The following is an 18,565-nucleotide window of genomic DNA, read 5'->3' as shown; positions in this document are numbered from 1 at the left end:
CCGGAGGGACTGCCCCCTGGCCCGGGAAGGAGGGGCATCCAGGACCCCCGAGCCCCGGCAGGGCATTGGCCCCGTCATCGCCGACGCCCCTGGCTGCCCGGCACCTGAAACCGCCCCTCCTCCTTCACAATCCACCATTGCTCCCGCTCAGGCCCAAGGGGCACCTCCCCCACTATGCCCAGACGAGCGGGAGAACCCCGCCCCCGCTGTTTGCAATCTGGCAGAGCCTGTGGAGGAGGGTGCGGCAGGGACACCGCCGGGCATGGGAGAGGGCCCGCCCCAAGGGGAATCTTCCCTCCCTGGTGCTGCCCCACCGTTACCCCCTCGAGTCCCTGAGCCATCGCCTCTGCCCCCTGACACAACCCCTGCTAGCCAGCCCCCGGCTGATGCGTTGGAGGGCTGGGCCCTAGTCCAGGGGAAGCGAGGCAAGCGGAAGGCTCAAGCTCCGCTCCTCCCATGTGACGCGGAGGCCCCCCGGAAGACCAGGAAGGGGGGCACCGATGCCGAGCCTTCCGCTCTACCCACGGGTGTGTTCCACCCACCAGAGCCGGCTGGGGAAGACGTGGCAGCACTGGAAGGTGGTATCTCCCCTCCAGGGGAGTCCCTCCCCTCCAAGACCCCCGAGGCACCATCTGAAACCCCAGTGTGCCCCGAAGTAACCATCGCGTCAGGTGCCGGCGGGGAAAATCCCGGGGTAGCGGAAACCAATTTCCCCTCTATATTTGAGGAGACCGAGGCCCTGGGTCTGACCCCGGTCACCCAGGGGGAGGACGATCCTATGCCAGTGGGCCTCGATCTGGGCGACTTCATTCCAGCCCCCCTTTCCCCATACTCCCTCCCCGTAACCGTTGCTTCTGCTCCCACCTCCGAGGAGCCCCTGGACTCCTCCATCAACCCGGCTGCAGAGGGCACCCCGCTGAGAGCCACCGAGCCAGCTGAGGTGACGGCCAGTGCCACATGGCTGGAACCTGAGCCATCAGGGGCATCCCTCGCTGGTGAGGAGCATTCAACCTCCTTTCCGGGAGAGGACCCTACAGAAGAAAGTCCACCTCCTGATGCCGTGGCTGCCAAATCCACCAGAGAGCTTGCGCCCGGCGTCACTGAGAGCCCTCTCCTGCCCCAGACTCTCACCTCTACCCCTGACCCTGCCCTTATCCCGCCCACCTCCCGAGATATCATTGCCACCCCTGGGACTGTCTCCCTCCCCTTTCCAACAGATGACTCCCAGGGAATAGCCTTTGTGTTTGCCCGTCCCGACCCACCAGGGGCTGCTATCCTCCCTCCGCCGCCCCCTATCGCCCCAGCATTCAGTTCAACCCATCAGGAGCCCCGTCGGGGGTCCGCACCCTGTCTGCCCGTCTCGCTGGGCCAGGGGGCTGTACCAAGGGCCCAATCGGGGAGCAACCAGACCATAACCCCAGCCCCCCATGCGCTGCGAGAGGAGTTGCGGGAGTTCGTAGAAGATGTCCGTGGCTCCCGCAACAAAGTCCAGCTTGCCCTCCAGATGGGGGGACTTTAATCAAATCCTCCGGGCCGCAAGGGCCCTCATGGGGGAGAGGAAAAGGACCGGGAGACAGGGCGCCGCGGCCTACCAGCGGGTCCGCCACTTCCGTGACTCCTTACTCACCTACGGGGTGGGTCACGGACTGCTGCGTGGCCCGCTGGGAGCCACGAGCATCCCTGCCGGCGAGGATCGCCCCCAGCCCTCCTCATGCCACCCTTTACCATCGCAACATTGCACACCCGTGGCTGTAGGATGGGTCTCCGCAGATCCCAGGTGCTCTCCTTCCTTCAAGAGGGGAGGTACTCTGTGGATTTCCTGCAGGAGACCCATACGGATCCGACCGCCCAAGACAGCTGGCGGCTGGATTGGGGGGACAGGGTCTACTTTAGCCACCTCACAGTTCATACGGGTGGAGTGGCGACCCTGTTCTCCCCCGACCTACGGCCCGAGGTGCTGGGGGTCGCCGAGGCTGTGCCGGGTCGCCTGCTGCACCTCCGGGTCCGCATGGAGGGGCTCGTAGTCAACCTCGTCAAAATCTATGCCCCAGCAGCGAGCCCGGAGCGGCTGCAATTCTATCAGCAGGCATCCGCCTTCCTCGTCGCCTTGGATCCTCAGGAGTGCCAGGTCCTGGGAGGGGACTTTATCATCACCCTTGAGGAACGGGACCCCTCGGAGACCGAGCAGAGCCCGGCCGCCGTCGCCGTCCTCCAGGAGATAGTCGAACATCACTCCCTGGTGGACATCTGGCGCGACCACCACCCCGATGACACTTCCACGTTCACCTTTGTCCAGGTGGAGGCCCATCGGTCGCGCCACTCCCGGTTGGACTGCATTTATTTATCACGCTTTCATCTTTCACGAGCCCACTCCTCCAGCATCTGGCCGGCCCCATTTTCTGACCATCACATTGCCACCGTGACAGCCTCCCTCTGCGCAGAGAGGCCGAGGCCGGCCTATTGGCATTTTAACAGCTTGCTAGAGGATGCGGGCTTCGTGGCGTCCTTCTGGGAGTTCTGGCTGGCCTGGCGAGGGCAGCGGCGTGCCTTTCCCTCGGCACGGCGGTGGTGGGACGTAGGGAAGGTGAGCGCCCGGCTCTTCTGCCGTGACTACACCCGGGGCGCCAGCCGACGGAGGGATGCAGCGATAGAGCAGTTGGAACGGGAGGTCTTAGAGCTGGAGAGGCGTCTGGCCGCCAGCCCCGAGGATCCACCCCTCTGCGGAGCATGCCACGAGAAGCAGGAGGAGCTCCGGACCCTCGAGGACCAGCGGGCCTGGGGTGCCTTTGTTCGATCCCGCATAGTCTCCTTCGGGAGATGGATTGCGGCTCCCGCTTCTTCTACGCCCTGGAAAAAAAGAGGGGGGCTAAGAAACATACTATCTGCCTACTGGCAGAAGAGAGCACCCCCCTCACGGATCCGGTAGAGATGTGCGAGAGGGCGAGAGCCTTCTACGCAAGCCTATTCTCCCCGGATCCGACAGATTCTAACGCTTGCGGAGTGCTGTGGGAGGAGCTCCCGACGGTCAGCGTGGGCGACCGAGACCGGCTAGAGCTGCCTCTCACTCTGGCCGAGTTCTCGGAAGCCCTCCGTCGCATGCCTACCAATAAATCTCCGGGCATGGACAGGCTGACCCTGAAGTTCTACCGCGTGTTCTGGGATGTCCTGGGCCCAGACCTAGTCACCGTCTGGGCCGAGTCTTTGCAGAGCGGGGTCCTCCCTCTTTCGTGCAGGCGAGCCGTGCTCGCCTTATTGCCGAAGAAGGGGGACCTTCGCGATCTACGAAATTGGCGTCCCGTCTCGCTCCTCAGCACGGACTACAAAATCGTGGCAAAAGCCATCTCCCTGAGGCTAGGGTCCGTGCTGGCGGACATGGTCCACCCAGACCAGACCTACACCGTCCCAGGCCGCAGCATCTTCAACAACCTATATCTGGTCCAGGACCTATTGGAACTTGGGTGTAGGGATGGTCTGTCGTTCGCCCTCCTGTCCTTAGATCAGGAGAAGGCGTTCGACAGGATGGATCACGGGTATCTCCTGAGCACTCTGCAGGCGTTTGGCTTCGGACCCAGGTTTGTGAACTTTCTCTGGGTGCTGTATGCTTCCGCAGAGTGTCTGGTAAGGCTCAACTGGACCCTGACCGAACCGGTCAGCTTCGGGTAAGGAGTACGGCAGGGGTGCCCCCTCACAGGCCAGCTGTACGCTCTGGCGATTGAGCCCTTCCTCTGTCTCCTCCGAAGAAGGTTGACAGGGTTGGTGCTGAGGGAGCCAGAGCTGCGGCTGGTCCTGTCGGCGTACGCTGATGACGTGCTCCTCCTGGGTCCAGGATCCGGGTGACTTGGTGCGGGTGGAGGCTTGCCAGGCCATCTATTCAGCAGCCTCCTCTGCGCGGGTCAATTGGGTCAAGAGCTCTGGCTTGGTGGTAGGGGACTGGCGGCAGGCGAGCTCCCTCCCACCCGCGCTTCAAGCCATCCCGTGGAGCACGGGTCCGCTGCTCTATCTGGGCGTTTACCTTTCTGCCACGCATCCCTCTCCGCCGGAGAACTGGCAGAATTTAGAGGGCAGGGTGAGAGAGCGGCTCCGGAAATGGACAGGACTACTCCGGTGCCTCTCTCTTCGAGGGAGAGCGTTAGTGCTTAATCAACTAGTCATGTCCATGCTTTGGTACCAGCTCAACACCCTGGTCCCGGCCCCGGCTTTCCTGACCAACCTCCGGACATCGATTCTGGAGTTCTTTTGGTCAGGACTGCACTGGGTCCCTGCAGGGGTTCTCCATCTACCTGTGGAGGAGGGAGGGCAGGGCCTAAAATGTCTGCTTACTCAGGTCCATGTCTTCCCCCTCCAGAGGCTCCTTTATGGTGCAGGTAGTCCGGCGTGGAGCATACTGGCGCACACCTTCCTGCACCGCTTCCGGGGGCTCCGATACGACTGACAGCTCCTTGATCTCCATCCGAGAGGTCTTCCGTGAGACCTGTCCGGGCTGCCGGTCTTCTACCAGGACCTCCTCCGGATCTGGAAACTCTTTACAACGACCAGGTCCGTGGCGGCCACTGAGGGGGCAGATCTCCTCGCGGAGCCCCTGCTACACAACCCCCAGCTCTGTTTGCAGGTGGCGGAGTCCCGCTCGGTGCGCCAGAGGTTGGTCCTGGCAGAGGTCACAAGAGTCGGAGACCTCCTGGACTATGACCGGGGAGACTGGCTGGATCCCCTAACCTTCGCTCAGCGCATGGGGCTTTCCAGACCTTGTACTCCCCGACGCATACTTCAGGAGGTGAAGGCCGCTTTGCCGCCCGCTGCTCGGGTTTATCTCGATCGGGTCCTGCACGAGGGCACGCCCCGCCCACCCACTACCCCAAGCCCGCCGGACCTTTTAATTGGACCCCTGCCCCGTGGACCCAACCGATCCCTTCACCCCTTCACTAGAAGCCGGCTGCACGAGATGCAGCCGGTCTGTTTTCAAACCGCGCCAAGAAAACATCTCTACACGCTCGTGCTCCACACCCTTCACGCCCGCACCCTCGTGTCCCGCCCCGATACAAAATGGCGGGACCTCCTGCCACCTTTGGAGGGTGAAGAGCCCCGGTGGGCCAGCCTATATTCCATCTTAGTCCCAAAGCCCGCTGGGGATGTCAGTTGGCGGCTCCTTCACAGAGCCGTGAGCACGGGCGTGTACTTGGCGCGGTTCACCACAATCCCAGACACCTGCCCCTTTTGCGGCGTGAGGGATACCCTGGCACATGTCTATCTGGAGTGTGCCAGGCTGCAGCCCCTATTCCGGCTCCTCACCAATATCTTATTACGTTTTTGGTTGCACTTCTCCCCTCACCTTCTCATTTATGCACTCCCTATCCGTGGCCCCACAAAGTCACGGGATCTCCTGGTCAACCTCCTCCTGGCCCTAGCTAAAATGGCCATCTACAAAACCAGAGTGAAGAGGTTGGCCGATGGAGTCTCCTGTGACTGTAGGGCCTATTTCCGATCCTCGGTCCGTTCACGTATCCGGGCAGAGTTCCTCTGGGCGGCGTCCTCTGACTCCCTTGACGCCTTTGAGGAGCAGTGGGCGCTGTCCGGGGTTCTCTGCTCCGTGTCCCCATCCGGTTCCCTTCTTTTGACCCTTTGACTGCACTCCTGTCCCTGTTATTTTATTAGTTGTCCCCTGGAATTTTTTGGGTATCTAGATTCTGTGGATCCCCTTTTAGGCTGGGGGGGATCCTTTAGCAGTGGACGGGCTTTGCCCGCCCACTTCCCGGATCCCAATAAAACTACTTTTCTATAGCCATCTGGCCTTGCTCAGTCATACCCTTTTAGAGATCATTTATGAATGGGTTGAACAGCATTGGTTGGGGGACCACCACTATTTACTTCTCTTCATTCTGAAAATAGGCCATTTATTCCTACCCTTTATTTCCTTAACTAGAGTGCCTGGCACTGCTTTCAGGATCATCTTAGGATCCTTAACAAAAGGCTTGTCATTACATTATCTTAATCACCCTGCCTCTGTTTACAAAAAAGCTCCCTGTCCCAAGAGCAGAAGTTGTTAGCAGCATGGAACTCCTCACATTCCACACTCAAGCTCTGGCTCATGGGTGCTGAACACCCCTTATTCTCCCCCTCCCCCCATCCTCCATGAGAGCTTGAGCCCCAGAGCACCCACAGAGTCAGTGCCTATGATTTTGGGGGCTTAACTCATGGTTTTTGGATCCCAATACTACCATACTATATTTTACCTAAAAACCCTGGGAAGACAGACAGGGAAAAAATTGTGATCTTATTTCAGTTGTAAATCTGTTAGCCCTACCTGAGGCCCCTGCAGTCCCCACCAGCGAGTTGTTTGCTATCCAAAGAGGAAAGGACGGATGGATAGGAGACACTTTTCCTGGTCACCAATTGTGCCCAGGAAATCGGAGATACAAAGTCACTATGTTCCAAGACTGCTAGTTTAGCGAGCCAGATGAAATTTAGCTTACCTGGAGGGCATGCTTGCTGGCACAATATCCTGTGGCGAGAGGGGCTCCCATGATGCCCATTACACTGCTCATAGTTACAATCTTCCCTTTCTCCCTTTGGACCATGTGATTCAGGACATGTTTAGTTAAGGAGACTGTACCCAGGTAATTAAGTTCCATTATGGCAGCATAGACATCCACCTTCGTATCCACAAACAGGGAGCGCTGGGAACGTCCACCATTGTTCACCAAAACGTCAATCTTCAGAAAAGAAACAAATACATACAAGTCTTAACCACCAACATTTTTTTTTTCCCTGAGGAAGCACGAGTCTTGCCCAGCTTCTCTCCCTAATATCGTCTAGCTTTTGTAGCATTGGGTCACTATTAGCTGCTGCCGGAGATGTTTTAGTCATTCTAGTGGCAGAAACCCACAACAATTAAGTCTAAGTTGAGGTTTGGCTAATTTTGGTGCTGGGTTAGCAAGAAAACTGACAAAAATAGCTCAATTTAATTATGCTGAGCAGTAGACCGGGTCCATTAGAGGAACACTTGTAGATGGAAACCACATAGCAGGATATTTTAATATAAAAGAAGCCTATAATCTTATAGCTAGTAAGATCGAAGGCCCTGGTCCTGCAAGACGGTCCATGTGTCCTGACTCTTGGGTCTGCCCAGAGTTCCACTGGAGGAGACAGCAATGGGGGAAGAGAGACAACTACAAAAACAGAATTGTAAAAGCATAAAATGACAAGGGGACTATGGGCACTATCTAAAACTTCCCACTTTATTACACTGCCTGGATTTCAGATTATGTTTGAAGTTAAAGGGACAACCACAGAGCCATGCATCTGGAGCAGAACACCTACGCACAGGAAAATATTTTATTTATTCATTCCCCCCCCATATTCTTGATATGAACAGTCAGCTTTTGAGTTATGTACATTTCTGTTGTGCATGGTAGCTAACACAAACAGATATTACTAACACTGCGACATGAAGCTCTCTGAATTTGCTTTCTTGTGTTCAACTTTCAGACCAATACACACACAGTTATGGTTATTCCATTTTCAGTATGGATCTAGCAATGATGTTATACAACCACAGATCAGGAACAATCAAATTAGATTCTTAGCTCCTTACTCAAGTTATTTGCTCATTGTTGCACCTGTGCAGAACCCCACTGATGTCAATGGCATGCCCACAAGCAAACAATTGTAGGATCAAGGACTTGATATCCACACAAACATATGCGCATACACACAAACTTGCAAAATGGGTAGCCAACTTTGGTTTTGTTTTCATTTCCAGTAATTCAGTAAAGAATAAAGGTGGAGGGATGGGGGTGGTTGTAAACTGGGGGGGGTGGGGGAGGAAGAGAGAAGGACAGTCCAAAAATTCAACTCACTCTGCCAAAATGCTGAAGAACGGTTTTAGTTGCAGCTTCATGGGAGGTTCTATCAGTCAAATCAAGGGGCAAAACAAGGATATCTTTACTGCTCAAGCTGGAGATCTCTAAAGTAAAAGAAAGTATTTAAAAAGGAGCATTCCAGCCAAAACGGCACATTTAATTCCTGATATTTTAAAATAAGTAAATCCAACAGCCTCACCACCAACACAGCTTCCAAAAAGGAAATTCCATTAAGTGGGAAGGGAACAGATTGTTTTCTCAAATACAGAATCAGCTAATGGAATGCTATCATAACAACAGTACCAACACAAAGTACTCTTATTAAATGAAATGGGTTTGTGCATCTTGAACATACTGACACACTCTAGTCTACAAGGCATTTACACATTCCTTATAACCACTGCAATATGGCTTTTTAAATTAGGATTTTAACCAAGACCTTCAGAAGCACAGAGTATCAGGATCCTTTGCATTTTGCCTGTAGGTTAAACTGTTCAGCTGTGTGCATTCCTGAGAGCAGGTAGGGTATTGTCCTTTCCATGACAGCAAGGGGGCGGTAATGGCCAACCTACTTACACAATACCTGAGCCAGAAGCTGGAGAACCTTGGATATGGTTAGTACTATTTGACTACAGAAACAGCTCCTAAAGGCAGAAAAAGGATTAAATTAAAATTTGTATGTGTACGTACATTATTTGGGTGTTAAACAAATAAAAGGCACTAAGCCCTGGTCTACGCTATGAGTTTAGGTTGAATTTAGCAGCGTTAAGTCGATTTAACCCTGAACCCGTCCACATGACGGGGCCAGTTGTGTCAACTTAACGGGCTCTTAAAATCTTTTTTGTACTCCTTCCGAGGGGGATTAACGCTAAAAATAGACATTGCTGGGTCGAATTTGGGGTAGTGTGGATGCAATTCAACGGCATTGGCCTCTGGGAGCTATCCCAGAGTGCTCCATTGTGACTGCTCTGGACAGTGCTTTCAACTCAGATGCACTAGTCAGGTACACAGGAAAAGCCCCGGGAGCTTTGAATTTCATTTTCTGTTTGGCCAGCGTGGCGAGCTCATCAGCACAGGTAACCATGCAGTCCCAGAATTGCAAAAGAGCTCCCGCATGGACCGAACAGAAGGAACTGGATCTGATCGCTGTATGGGGAGACAAATCCGTGCTACCAGAACTCCATTCCAAAAGCTCTAATGCCAATATATATGCCAAAAATCTCCAAGGGCAAATGCGAGGCGTTTACAATGCTCACAACTGCAGCAGTGATTGGAGCGGACTCCCACTTCCAGTGCTATGGCATATGCATGGGCAATCCAGGAAAAAGGGCGAGAAATGATTGTTGTTGCTTTCACGGAGGGAGGGAGGGAATGGTCACTGATGACATACCCAAAACCACCTGCGGATACCTTGTCCGTTATCTCAATTTTTTTTTTTTTTAAATTAAGAAAGAATACATGGTTTCAAAACAACAGTTACTTTATTTCAAAGTAGGGAGGGTGGTTGGCTTACAAGGAATTAAAAATCAACAAAGGGGCTGGGTTTGCATCAAGGAGAAACAAACACACAACTATCACACTGTAGCCTGGCCAGTCATGAAACTGGTTTTCAAAGTCTGATGCACAGCGCGCCTTGCTGTGATCTTCTAATCAGTGTCTGGCTGCTCAAAATCGGATGCCAGGTGATTTGTCTGAACCTCTCACCCTACCATAAACGTCTCCCCCTTACTCACAGATATTATGGAGCACATAGCAAGCAGCAATAACCATGGGAATGTTGGTTGCACTGAGGTCTGACCAACAGCGCCAGCGAGCTTTTAAACGTCCAAAGGCACATTCTGCACTTGCTCAGCCTATAGCTGAACTGCTACTTACTACTGTCCAGGCTTCATGAGCCTTGGGAGCAAGGGGTAAGTGCGACTGCACAGTGATGCTGGCTGGGAGAGCAGCCTGAGGCAGAAGCCTCCTGCTCGCAGGAGATCAGGATAGCAGAGTTGCAGCAGAAGTGGTGGAGCCATTCACCACTGATGTGAAGGCATGCAGGAGCTGCTGCTATGTAACCAAGGCAAAAGAGCAGGAGCCCTGGAGCTGTTATATGTGGAACATATGGCTGCAAGATTTCTTCACCAGCAACAAAGGACAGGAATATGATGCACCTAAAAATCTAAAAAGGCCCGCACATTTCCCAGAGTCACTACCCTTGATAACAGAATGCCAGAGATTGCATTGGCTACTTGGATCACAGCAGCCCCTGCATTGGCTACTTGGATCACAGCAGCCCCCCCAGTAGACTTGCCCACAACAGCAGTGGTGACAGTGAGCTGAGTGGGCTCCTACTTGCAGTGTTATGGCGGCTGCGTGGTTAACCCAGGAAAAAAGCTGCAAAACGATCCTCTGTGAAAGCAATGGCAGACAGAGGGAGGGAGGGGCGACTGATGACATGTACCCAAAGCCACCCACGATATGTTTTTGTCCCATCAGGCATTGGGAGCTCAACCCAGAATTCCAGTGGGCGGTGGAGACTGTGGGATAGCTACCCTCAGTGCACCTCTCCAAAAATCGATGCTAGCCACAGTTCTGTGGATGCACTCCGCCGACTTACTGCGTTTACTGGGGACAAATGCAATCGACTGTATAAAACTGCTTCCAAAAATCAACTTCTATAAAAATCGACCTAATTTTGTAGTGTAGACATACCCTTAGTATTCTGTCTTTTTAAGCTGAAGATTAATATTTTTTTTTAAATGTTTTATAGTCATGAAAAATAAAGGCACAGTGGAAAATTCACAAGCGTAACCACTAGAGCGTGCTCATGAGTTTCATAGGGAATAAGGCCTCATTCACAAGGCAAGCTAGTGTACAGTAGATTCACACCTGGGCTTGCCACACATTAATTTGACATGTGGGCAAGCCCTCAGGTATTAAGCGTTACTTCGAAGTTTTACACAGAGAGAGAGAGAGAGAGAGACACACACACACACACACACACACACACAAAAACAAACATTAAGGCCACTTGAGATCAAATCCCAGTAAGCTTGTAAAATTAATTGACAAGAACCAGAGTGCCAGGGAAGGTTAGTGTGACTTCAGTGGCTATTTTTAATGCCCTCTGCCTGGGAAACATGTGAGTGATCTTAAGTACTTCCCACAAGAATAAGAAAAGCATCAGAAGGCCATGCAGTGGTTTAAGACATCCTATCACAATCTTATCACTAATGAACCACATGGGCCTTACTGGGAAGGCCATTCAGAAAGTATATTTTCTGAAGACAGGTTCTTTTCCTTTCAAAAGGAGAGAAAGGAAGCACGTAAACACAAAAACCCCAACTATTTCTGTAAGAGTTTTAGTTGGCAAATCAAGTCCTAAGCAAATGGCATAGACGATCAGTAACAAACTGCCTTCCCTCTTATACATGGTTCCATCCTCAAAAGTGGTTTTGTTTGTCTCAGTTTCCACAGCAAGTGCACTCAGAATATATAGCTTAAAAGGTGTACTGACAACTTTCTGCTTCTATTTCAGCATCAGAAAAATTTAGTGTAAAGCTAGCCAGAGTTTGTTCCATGCCAATCACAGATCCCAAAACTTCTAAGCCTGCCCTGCCATTCTGAGCAGTTTCATCAGCTTGAGCCAGAGAGAACCCACACTCTTTGGGAGAGGGCAGGGGATGGACCCTATAAACACCACCTCTCCTTCTGGACCAATCCCCAGTCCCTCACTGTCAAGCTGCCATTTCTTTTGTTAACTGTACTTTATGGTAAAGCAGAACACCTGCGTTTGTTAATTTCTTGTTATGAAGAAGGATTTGAGGAGGCTTAAATGCATCGCATAAGATATTTTCACTATTGCATCATATGTCTGTTTATTACACTGAGTGCTCTTTAGGATGCTTTCAGACTGATGAATATGTTAGCAAAGCCAAGTGCCATCAATTCCAAGTCTTCATGCTGAATGCATCAGCTTTTCTATTGTTTTGAACAACTGACCTTTCTCACAGTTGCACTGAGCTTGCTTCCTAAATAGTGGTTTGAGAGTCTTCACACAACAAAGGCAACAAAATTATTCCCTTCCCCCACATCTTAGTGTCTATTTTTGTGTGTTTTTAATTAGAGTCCACCTGGTAACTAGTTCTCTTTCATCTTTGTTTCTGGGCCATAACTACATTAATCTCTTTCTCCTTCCATCATCGGCATACTAGAGAGCAAGTAGAGGGCTGCAGCAGGATTTGTTAATGATTACATTTATAGCAATCCAATATATGCAGGCTAGACTGAACCTTGTTTCCACAATGCTGGGCAAATACTGGGTTGGACCTTGTCCCTGCCCCAATAAGTGTTTTTTCATTAGACCTAACCTTTGCCACAAATGCAGAGTCCCTGCTTGTGCACCAGGATGCAGTAACATCATTTTGTTGAGGTTGAAGTCACCACTGTTGGCATGTCATTCATCAACACCAGTAAAATATTCTGCAGGGTAAACGATTTCCTCAGGGACACCTGTGCAACCTTGCAGTTACCCTGTTCAAACATGTTGAAGGCAGACTTGACCCCTGAATGTTTCTGTTGTTTAGTGAGGCCATGTCTACACAACAGGGACTATAGCAGCATAGTCTCACACCCATCTGTAACAGGGAGTCTGAGCTACTTACAGCCACCAAGAAGTTTAGGTGCTATAAACAGGGGGAAGGCAAACTTTTTGGCCTGAGGGCCGCATCAGGTTTCTGAAATTGTATGGAGGGGCAGTTAGGGGAGGCTGTGCCTCCCCAAACAGCCTGGCATTGCCCTGCCCCCTATCTGACCCCTCCTGCTTCTCACCCCCTGATAGCCCCTCCTGTTCCCTGATGGCCCCCCAGGGACCTGCTCTCAGTCCTTTGACCACCCCCAAACTCCTCCTCTCCTTCCTGACTGTCCCCACCTGGGACCCCTGCCCCCATTCCCCACCCTCTGACTGCTCCGACCCCATCCAAGCTCCCAACCACCACCCAAACTCCCCTGCCCAACCCGCTCCCTACTCCCTTACTGCGCTGCCTAGTGCGCCAATGGCTGGCAGCATGGCTGCACCAAGACAGGTAGCTGTGCCGTGCAGCACAGAGCACTGGGTCAGGCCGAGCTCTGCAGCCCCGCCACCCAGAGCATTGTGCCGTGCAGCGGCATGGCTCCGGGGGAGAGAGGGACAGCTCCCAGGCCAGGAGCTCAGGGCCTGGGCAGGACAGTCCCATGGGCTGGATGTGGCCCGCGGGCTATAGTTTGCCCATCTCTGTGCTACAAGATGGTGCTGAAAAGTACAAACTGCCACAAAGGCAAGTTTAACTGCATATCTTGGACGGCTCAATTATTGCATAACTTTTACACTATGACCCCACCTTGTTGGCACAGTGCCTTGTGTTCCTTTTGAAAACGCCCTCTTATTTTCAAGAGAAAAAAAGCCCAGACTGTTAAGTTGCCTAAAATTGCAGAGAAGTGCTTTTGACAATCCCACTAGGTGCCTATGCATGCATCTGCAACTTAAGCACCTAAACATTTTTCATTTACTGCTCCTGTAACATTGCATCCTTCAACTGGAAGTTTCTAAAAATACACAAAACTCAAAGCAAAGCATCTAGGTTATAATAACTAAGTTCATAACTGCCTTTAATTATGAATGTATTTCTGTCGTATGGATTAAGTTTTTTTTTTTTTTTTTACAACACTTCTATCATGAAGAAAGCCAGATCAATAATATGGAAGTTACGTTTTTACTTACCAAGACACTTCTGTTTCACCCTTTCCAATTCATTCTCTCTTCTTGCAGAAAGCACAACTAGAGCCCCTATCTTTGCTAGCTGGTAAGCTAACTCTTCTCCAATTCCACTTGAGGCCCCTGTCACCCAGACGACCTTGTCAGGCAGTTCATTTTCTGTTGAAATGACCAAGAAAGCAGTTTATGAATCACTGTTGGCAGCGATTCAAATTTGCACAGTTTATACAGAAACATGGAGACTCACAATAGCATTATTATAAAGTCACTTGTCAGTGTATAACCAGCTATTAAGGTTACATGGATAAGTGCTCAGAAGATCAAGAAGTTCCACAGTTAAGGGCACATGCAACCTTAAATTTCATCCTTTTGCTCATTACAGTGCAGTCTAAGTTATACAATCATACTATTTTATACATATTTTCCCCTATAGCTTATCCCAACACACCCCAAACTCTGATTTTGTTAGCCTCTTGAGGACACACACACACACCCACACACAGTACCCTTCCTCCACCCATCCCAAAAAAGAAACTTGCATAATTAAGTATTTGTTGAACCACCAAAGATATTGCATGTGTCCTCTCAGCATAGACACACACTTTTGTCCCCTCTTCCCTTTGCTGTTGAACATTAGTCTCCTCTCTCCTACTAGTCAGATTTCCCATCCCCCAGCTATTTAGGACTGATTCATTTCCACTGTTCAGCCGAGGTTAAAAAAAATTTTTTTTAATTAATATACATACATATACACATATATATACACATACATATACACATATATATACATACACACACACACACACACACACACACACACACCCCTATATTATGGTTGTGACCATGGTTGCTGAAGGGGCCATACTGAGAATGCTCAATCAGGGCGAACAGCAAAGAATAGGGCAAAGGATCCCCAAAACAGTTCAATCACCTTCATGCTTTCCTTGTGCCCTGGTCATGATATCAGCCTGTTGAAACAAAGTTGTCATATCTTTACCCAACAACAGGCAAGATGGAAGTGTCATAATCATCTAGTCCCTAGTTATGGATGCAACCTAGTTATAATGTCATTGTCAATCAGAACACTGGCCGGAAGATTATCTCTAATGCCTACCACAAAATCACTCCAGGTGAATCTTAGCCAAAGACAGAGTTTAGGAAACTCAGCTAGGGCCAAAAGTGTTACACCTCTGCCAGCCAGTAATGCAAGATGCTGTATCGTGCCACACTAAATAGCTCTTACCCATTAATTTTTACGCTCTCCATGAATTCCTTATTATTAACCCCATATTCCACATCTTTGTGACTACCTCCTGACATTACAGTAACAGCATTCACATACAAGATGGCAGTGTCACTGCTTATACAGTTAGCAGCTGGATCTATAATAACAGCATTAATATCCAATACAGAATTTGGATGTACAGGCCATATATTCTCTTTAATGTCTGGACAATTTGGCTTTATGTGACCAGTCATCCCACACTGGTGAAAGATAACTGGCTTCGCTTTAAGGTAAGAGGTTTTAAACTCTGGGCTCCCTTGTGGTTTTAGTAATGTTGTGGGGTTAAGTTTACCCTTAAACTCTTTATCCCTTTTAAAGTAGGGTGCATATTGCACATTTTTCCCTTGTGGCTTATGCTCCTCCTGGGATCTTGCTTCCAAATATTCATGCACAATTTTTGTAGCTTTTGAACAAGATGGAGGCTCTGTCACAAATGGTTGCATTCACTCACGATTTTCAGCAATTGTTTTTGTGCTATTAAAATTTTTAAAAAAAAGTTCAAAATCACCATAGACCCCGACCAGTGGCCCACTTTTTCAAATAACCATGCATTTTGTGCCAGTATTCTACGTGTCATGTTTCAGACATCTGGAGCTCTCTAAATTTCAATCTGTAAGATTCTGGGGTAATCTTGAACCCTTTTTGCACAGCATCTTTGTATTTTACATAATTCAAAGCTTCATCTATATGCATTTCATTGAATACTTCCCTGGCTTTTCCAGTCAATCACCAGGACAGGCATCCTCTGCCCATCTGGAATAGGATGAACTTCACACAGACATTCAAAGATAGAGAGAATCCTTGTAAACAGGACAAATCCTCTCCAAATTTTTTGCTATTGAGATGAGATCGATTTCCAGGCTGTGGCAGATTCTTTTGCTCTTCCAGGACTTAGAGCTGAAGTGTGGCAGCTTCTACCTGCTTTCGATGTGCCTGTTCCAGCCTCCTTTGAGCAGCTTTTTCATTTTCAGCCTCTGCTAGATGTCGGTAGTAAGCTTTTTCGGCTCTCCTGTCAGCTTCTCTTTCCATTTCAGCGATCTTTTGCTTTTCCTGCAATCGAAGATTGCCAGTTTTGCTTCATGCTCTAACTGCTGTTTGTTTTTCACTGCTAGTGTTCTAACTGCTTCTATTGCAGTCACTGCATCTGGGACAGATGAAGATGGAGACCCTGCTTTCTGGTCACGGTCTTTTAAACAGATTTTTCAGGTCTTGATCTGAGACATTTTCCTTAAAAGACAGCCCCTTTTGTGAGGACAGCTCTTCAAGGATTTTTCTGAAAGATCATCATATGAACGTGGCTCACTTGTAATTAATCTTTAATCTCTCAATATCATAATTAACTTTTGACAAGTATGTGGTTCTGACCCAAAACCCAATTGACCTGTGGTAATGTATATCCTAACCAGACTACATCAAAGTGATCATGGTCTCTGGAGGGGCCACACTGAGAATGCTCAATCAGGGCAAATTGTGAACAGGGTAGATGATCCCCCAAACTGGTGGTTTGTTCTAATAATTAGATTCACCAAGCCAGTAACAAAACAGCTTCTGTAATACCTAACTGGTCACTATGGAGGTAAAATACAGTTCCCTTTAAGCAATCCAGCCTTTGGCTCCCACCCAGTCAAGCCTATATAATGAGGGTTATTTAAAGCCTTATTCACCAAGTTCTACCAATCCCAAGAAATCCGTCACTTTATCCTCCAGGTCAACTAATATTTCAGATCTCGCCTAAATACATGCTTACAGCCAATTCTTATTAACTAAACCAAGATTTATTAAAAGAAAAAGCTACAGTGGTTAAAAATCATTATATATATATATACACAGACATGAGTAAAGTTCTTAGGTCAGTTTCATAGCAGAGATGGTGAGCTACGGATTTGTAAGAGTCCTTCCAAAATCAGTTCAATAGGTTATAGTCCAATAGGCAGTCCATGTACACGGTTTGTTCAAATTCTTCCATGAAAAATTGCAGGGATAATCCAGGACATACCTGGAGACCTCAGTCTTGTGGCTTGAGTGTCCCCTGACAAAAAGTTTAAGCAGATCCAAGATAAAGGATGAGGCTCTAAAGTTTTTATAGCTGAAGCTCAGCTGACAAACCTCTTGGCAGAAAGTGACCACAGCAGGCATTCCTTGGATGATGAATAGGTAATTACATTGTTGCTCTGAAATAAATCTCTTTCCTAGGCATACATTGATAACCAGTTGCATTGATTAGCATAAGGCCATTAACCTTTGAAAGATTCATAGTAGCTTACTACAAACTTCAAAGAGAAATAAAGACAATGATATTATTGCACCACCAGTTTCATCTAATTGTTAATATTCCCTTTTAATCTCTGAATCAATAGAATATAGTAATGAAACATTACAGACAGAAACAGAAGTTTAGCAGCTGAAAGTTTATTAGATCACATTGTTATACTTGTAACAGGTCTAGGTAAACACAAATACAAATACAGAACTCCCATCTATTTAACATGGCTTTGATAACCATCTACAAGGAATGGCCCCGGTTACCATTTCAATACTTTTCTAATGTCTTAAAGGTTGATTTTGGATCACTTAGCCAGTTGGCTGCTTATCCCTCACTGGCTCAGTGTCACAATGGTTTTGCATCTTGGCAAGTACATTAGGATCAATTTGGGTGTTGCTCTTCTGTGAAGAGCTTGGAACAGAATACTGTTGGAGACCAGTCAGAACTGGTTTGTTCCAGTATGTGTTTTTGTTGAGAAGAACTTTTAATGGTTCATTTTTAAATGAGTGTTTTAAAATAAAGAATTACAATAGAATGGTGTTAATGGTTAACTATTGTGCTCTGATAAACAACATGCATGAGAGGTTGTGCCACATAGCAGTACGTGTCAGCCAGCTAAGAAATTCAGATTCCCCTCTGATGCAGTTTGGATTTTTTCCTGGAGTTTTATAGCTCCTGTATAAACACAAGGCCTCAATTTCATTTCACCAGTGGATGGAGGAGGAGATGGAGAAATTTAGAGATCTAAACCACCATAGTTTAAGAGAGAGTTCACACTTCCCAGGGTAGGTTAGTCGGATGGAATTGTTCTTCATATTTAGACCAAGTACAACAGTCACCTTAAACTGGCCATATTTATCCACTCTGAGGAGAGCACATTTCCCAATCCGTATTCATTCTCTAGAATGGAGGTGGACAAACTACAGCCCGCGGGCCACATGTGGCCTGTGGGACTGTCCTACCCGGCCCCTGAGCTCCTGGCCTGAGAGGCTAGCCCCCATCCCCTCTCCTGCTGTTCCACCTCCCCCACAGCCACAGCGCACAGGCAGTGCTCTGGGCAGCGGGGCTATGTGCTCATGCAGGGCAGTGCGTCTGGCTTCGGCCGGGTGGCACAGCTGCCAGACATGCTGCTCTGAGCGGCATGGTAAGGGGGTGGTTGGATAGGGCAGAGGTTTGGGGGGGGGAGGAGGCAGGCAGGCAGGGAAATCCACTGGTGGGCTAGGACAGTTTGTTTACCTGCAGTGTCCACAGGTTCGGCTGATCGCAGCTCCCACAGGCCGTGGTTCGCTATTCCAGGCCAATGGGGGATGCGCTGGCCAGCACATCCCTTGGCCCACGCTGCTTCCCACAGCTTCCATTGGCCAGGAACGGCAAACCGCAGCCAGTAGGAGCTGCATTTGGCCAAACCTGTGGACGCTGCAGGT

General features: G+C 49.3%; 1 protein-coding gene across 2 annotated transcripts in view; it reads right to left on the bottom strand.

Annotated features, from left to right (window-relative positions):
• Positions 1–18,565, bottom strand: part of DHRS7 (dehydrogenase/reductase 7) — a 62,297-nt gene that overhangs the window by 30,487 nt on the left and 13,245 nt on the right. The window contains exons 2-5 of one of the 2 annotated variants that reach the window (XM_038404365.1): positions 14,525–14,561; positions 13,600–13,752; positions 7,854–7,960; positions 6,468–6,707 (exon numbers count right to left, since the gene is read on the bottom strand). In XM_038404365.1, the coding sequence (XP_038260293.1) occupies positions 6,468–6,707; positions 7,854–7,960; positions 13,600–13,752; positions 14,525–14,552 (528 nt within the window). In that variant the 5' untranslated portion in view covers positions 14,553–14,561. The remainder of the gene's footprint in view (positions 1–6,467; positions 6,708–7,853; positions 7,961–13,599; positions 13,753–14,524; positions 14,562–18,565) is intronic. The other variant, XM_038404364.1, reaches the window with a different exon arrangement.

Source organism: Dermochelys coriacea, chromosome 6, assembly GCF_009764565.3.
Source record: "Dermochelys coriacea isolate rDerCor1 chromosome 6, rDerCor1.pri.v4, whole genome shotgun sequence".
NCBI classification, from domain to species: domain Eukaryota; kingdom Metazoa; phylum Chordata; order Testudines; family Dermochelyidae; genus Dermochelys; species Dermochelys coriacea.
This window is presented reverse-complemented; position numbering and strand designations above follow the sequence as displayed.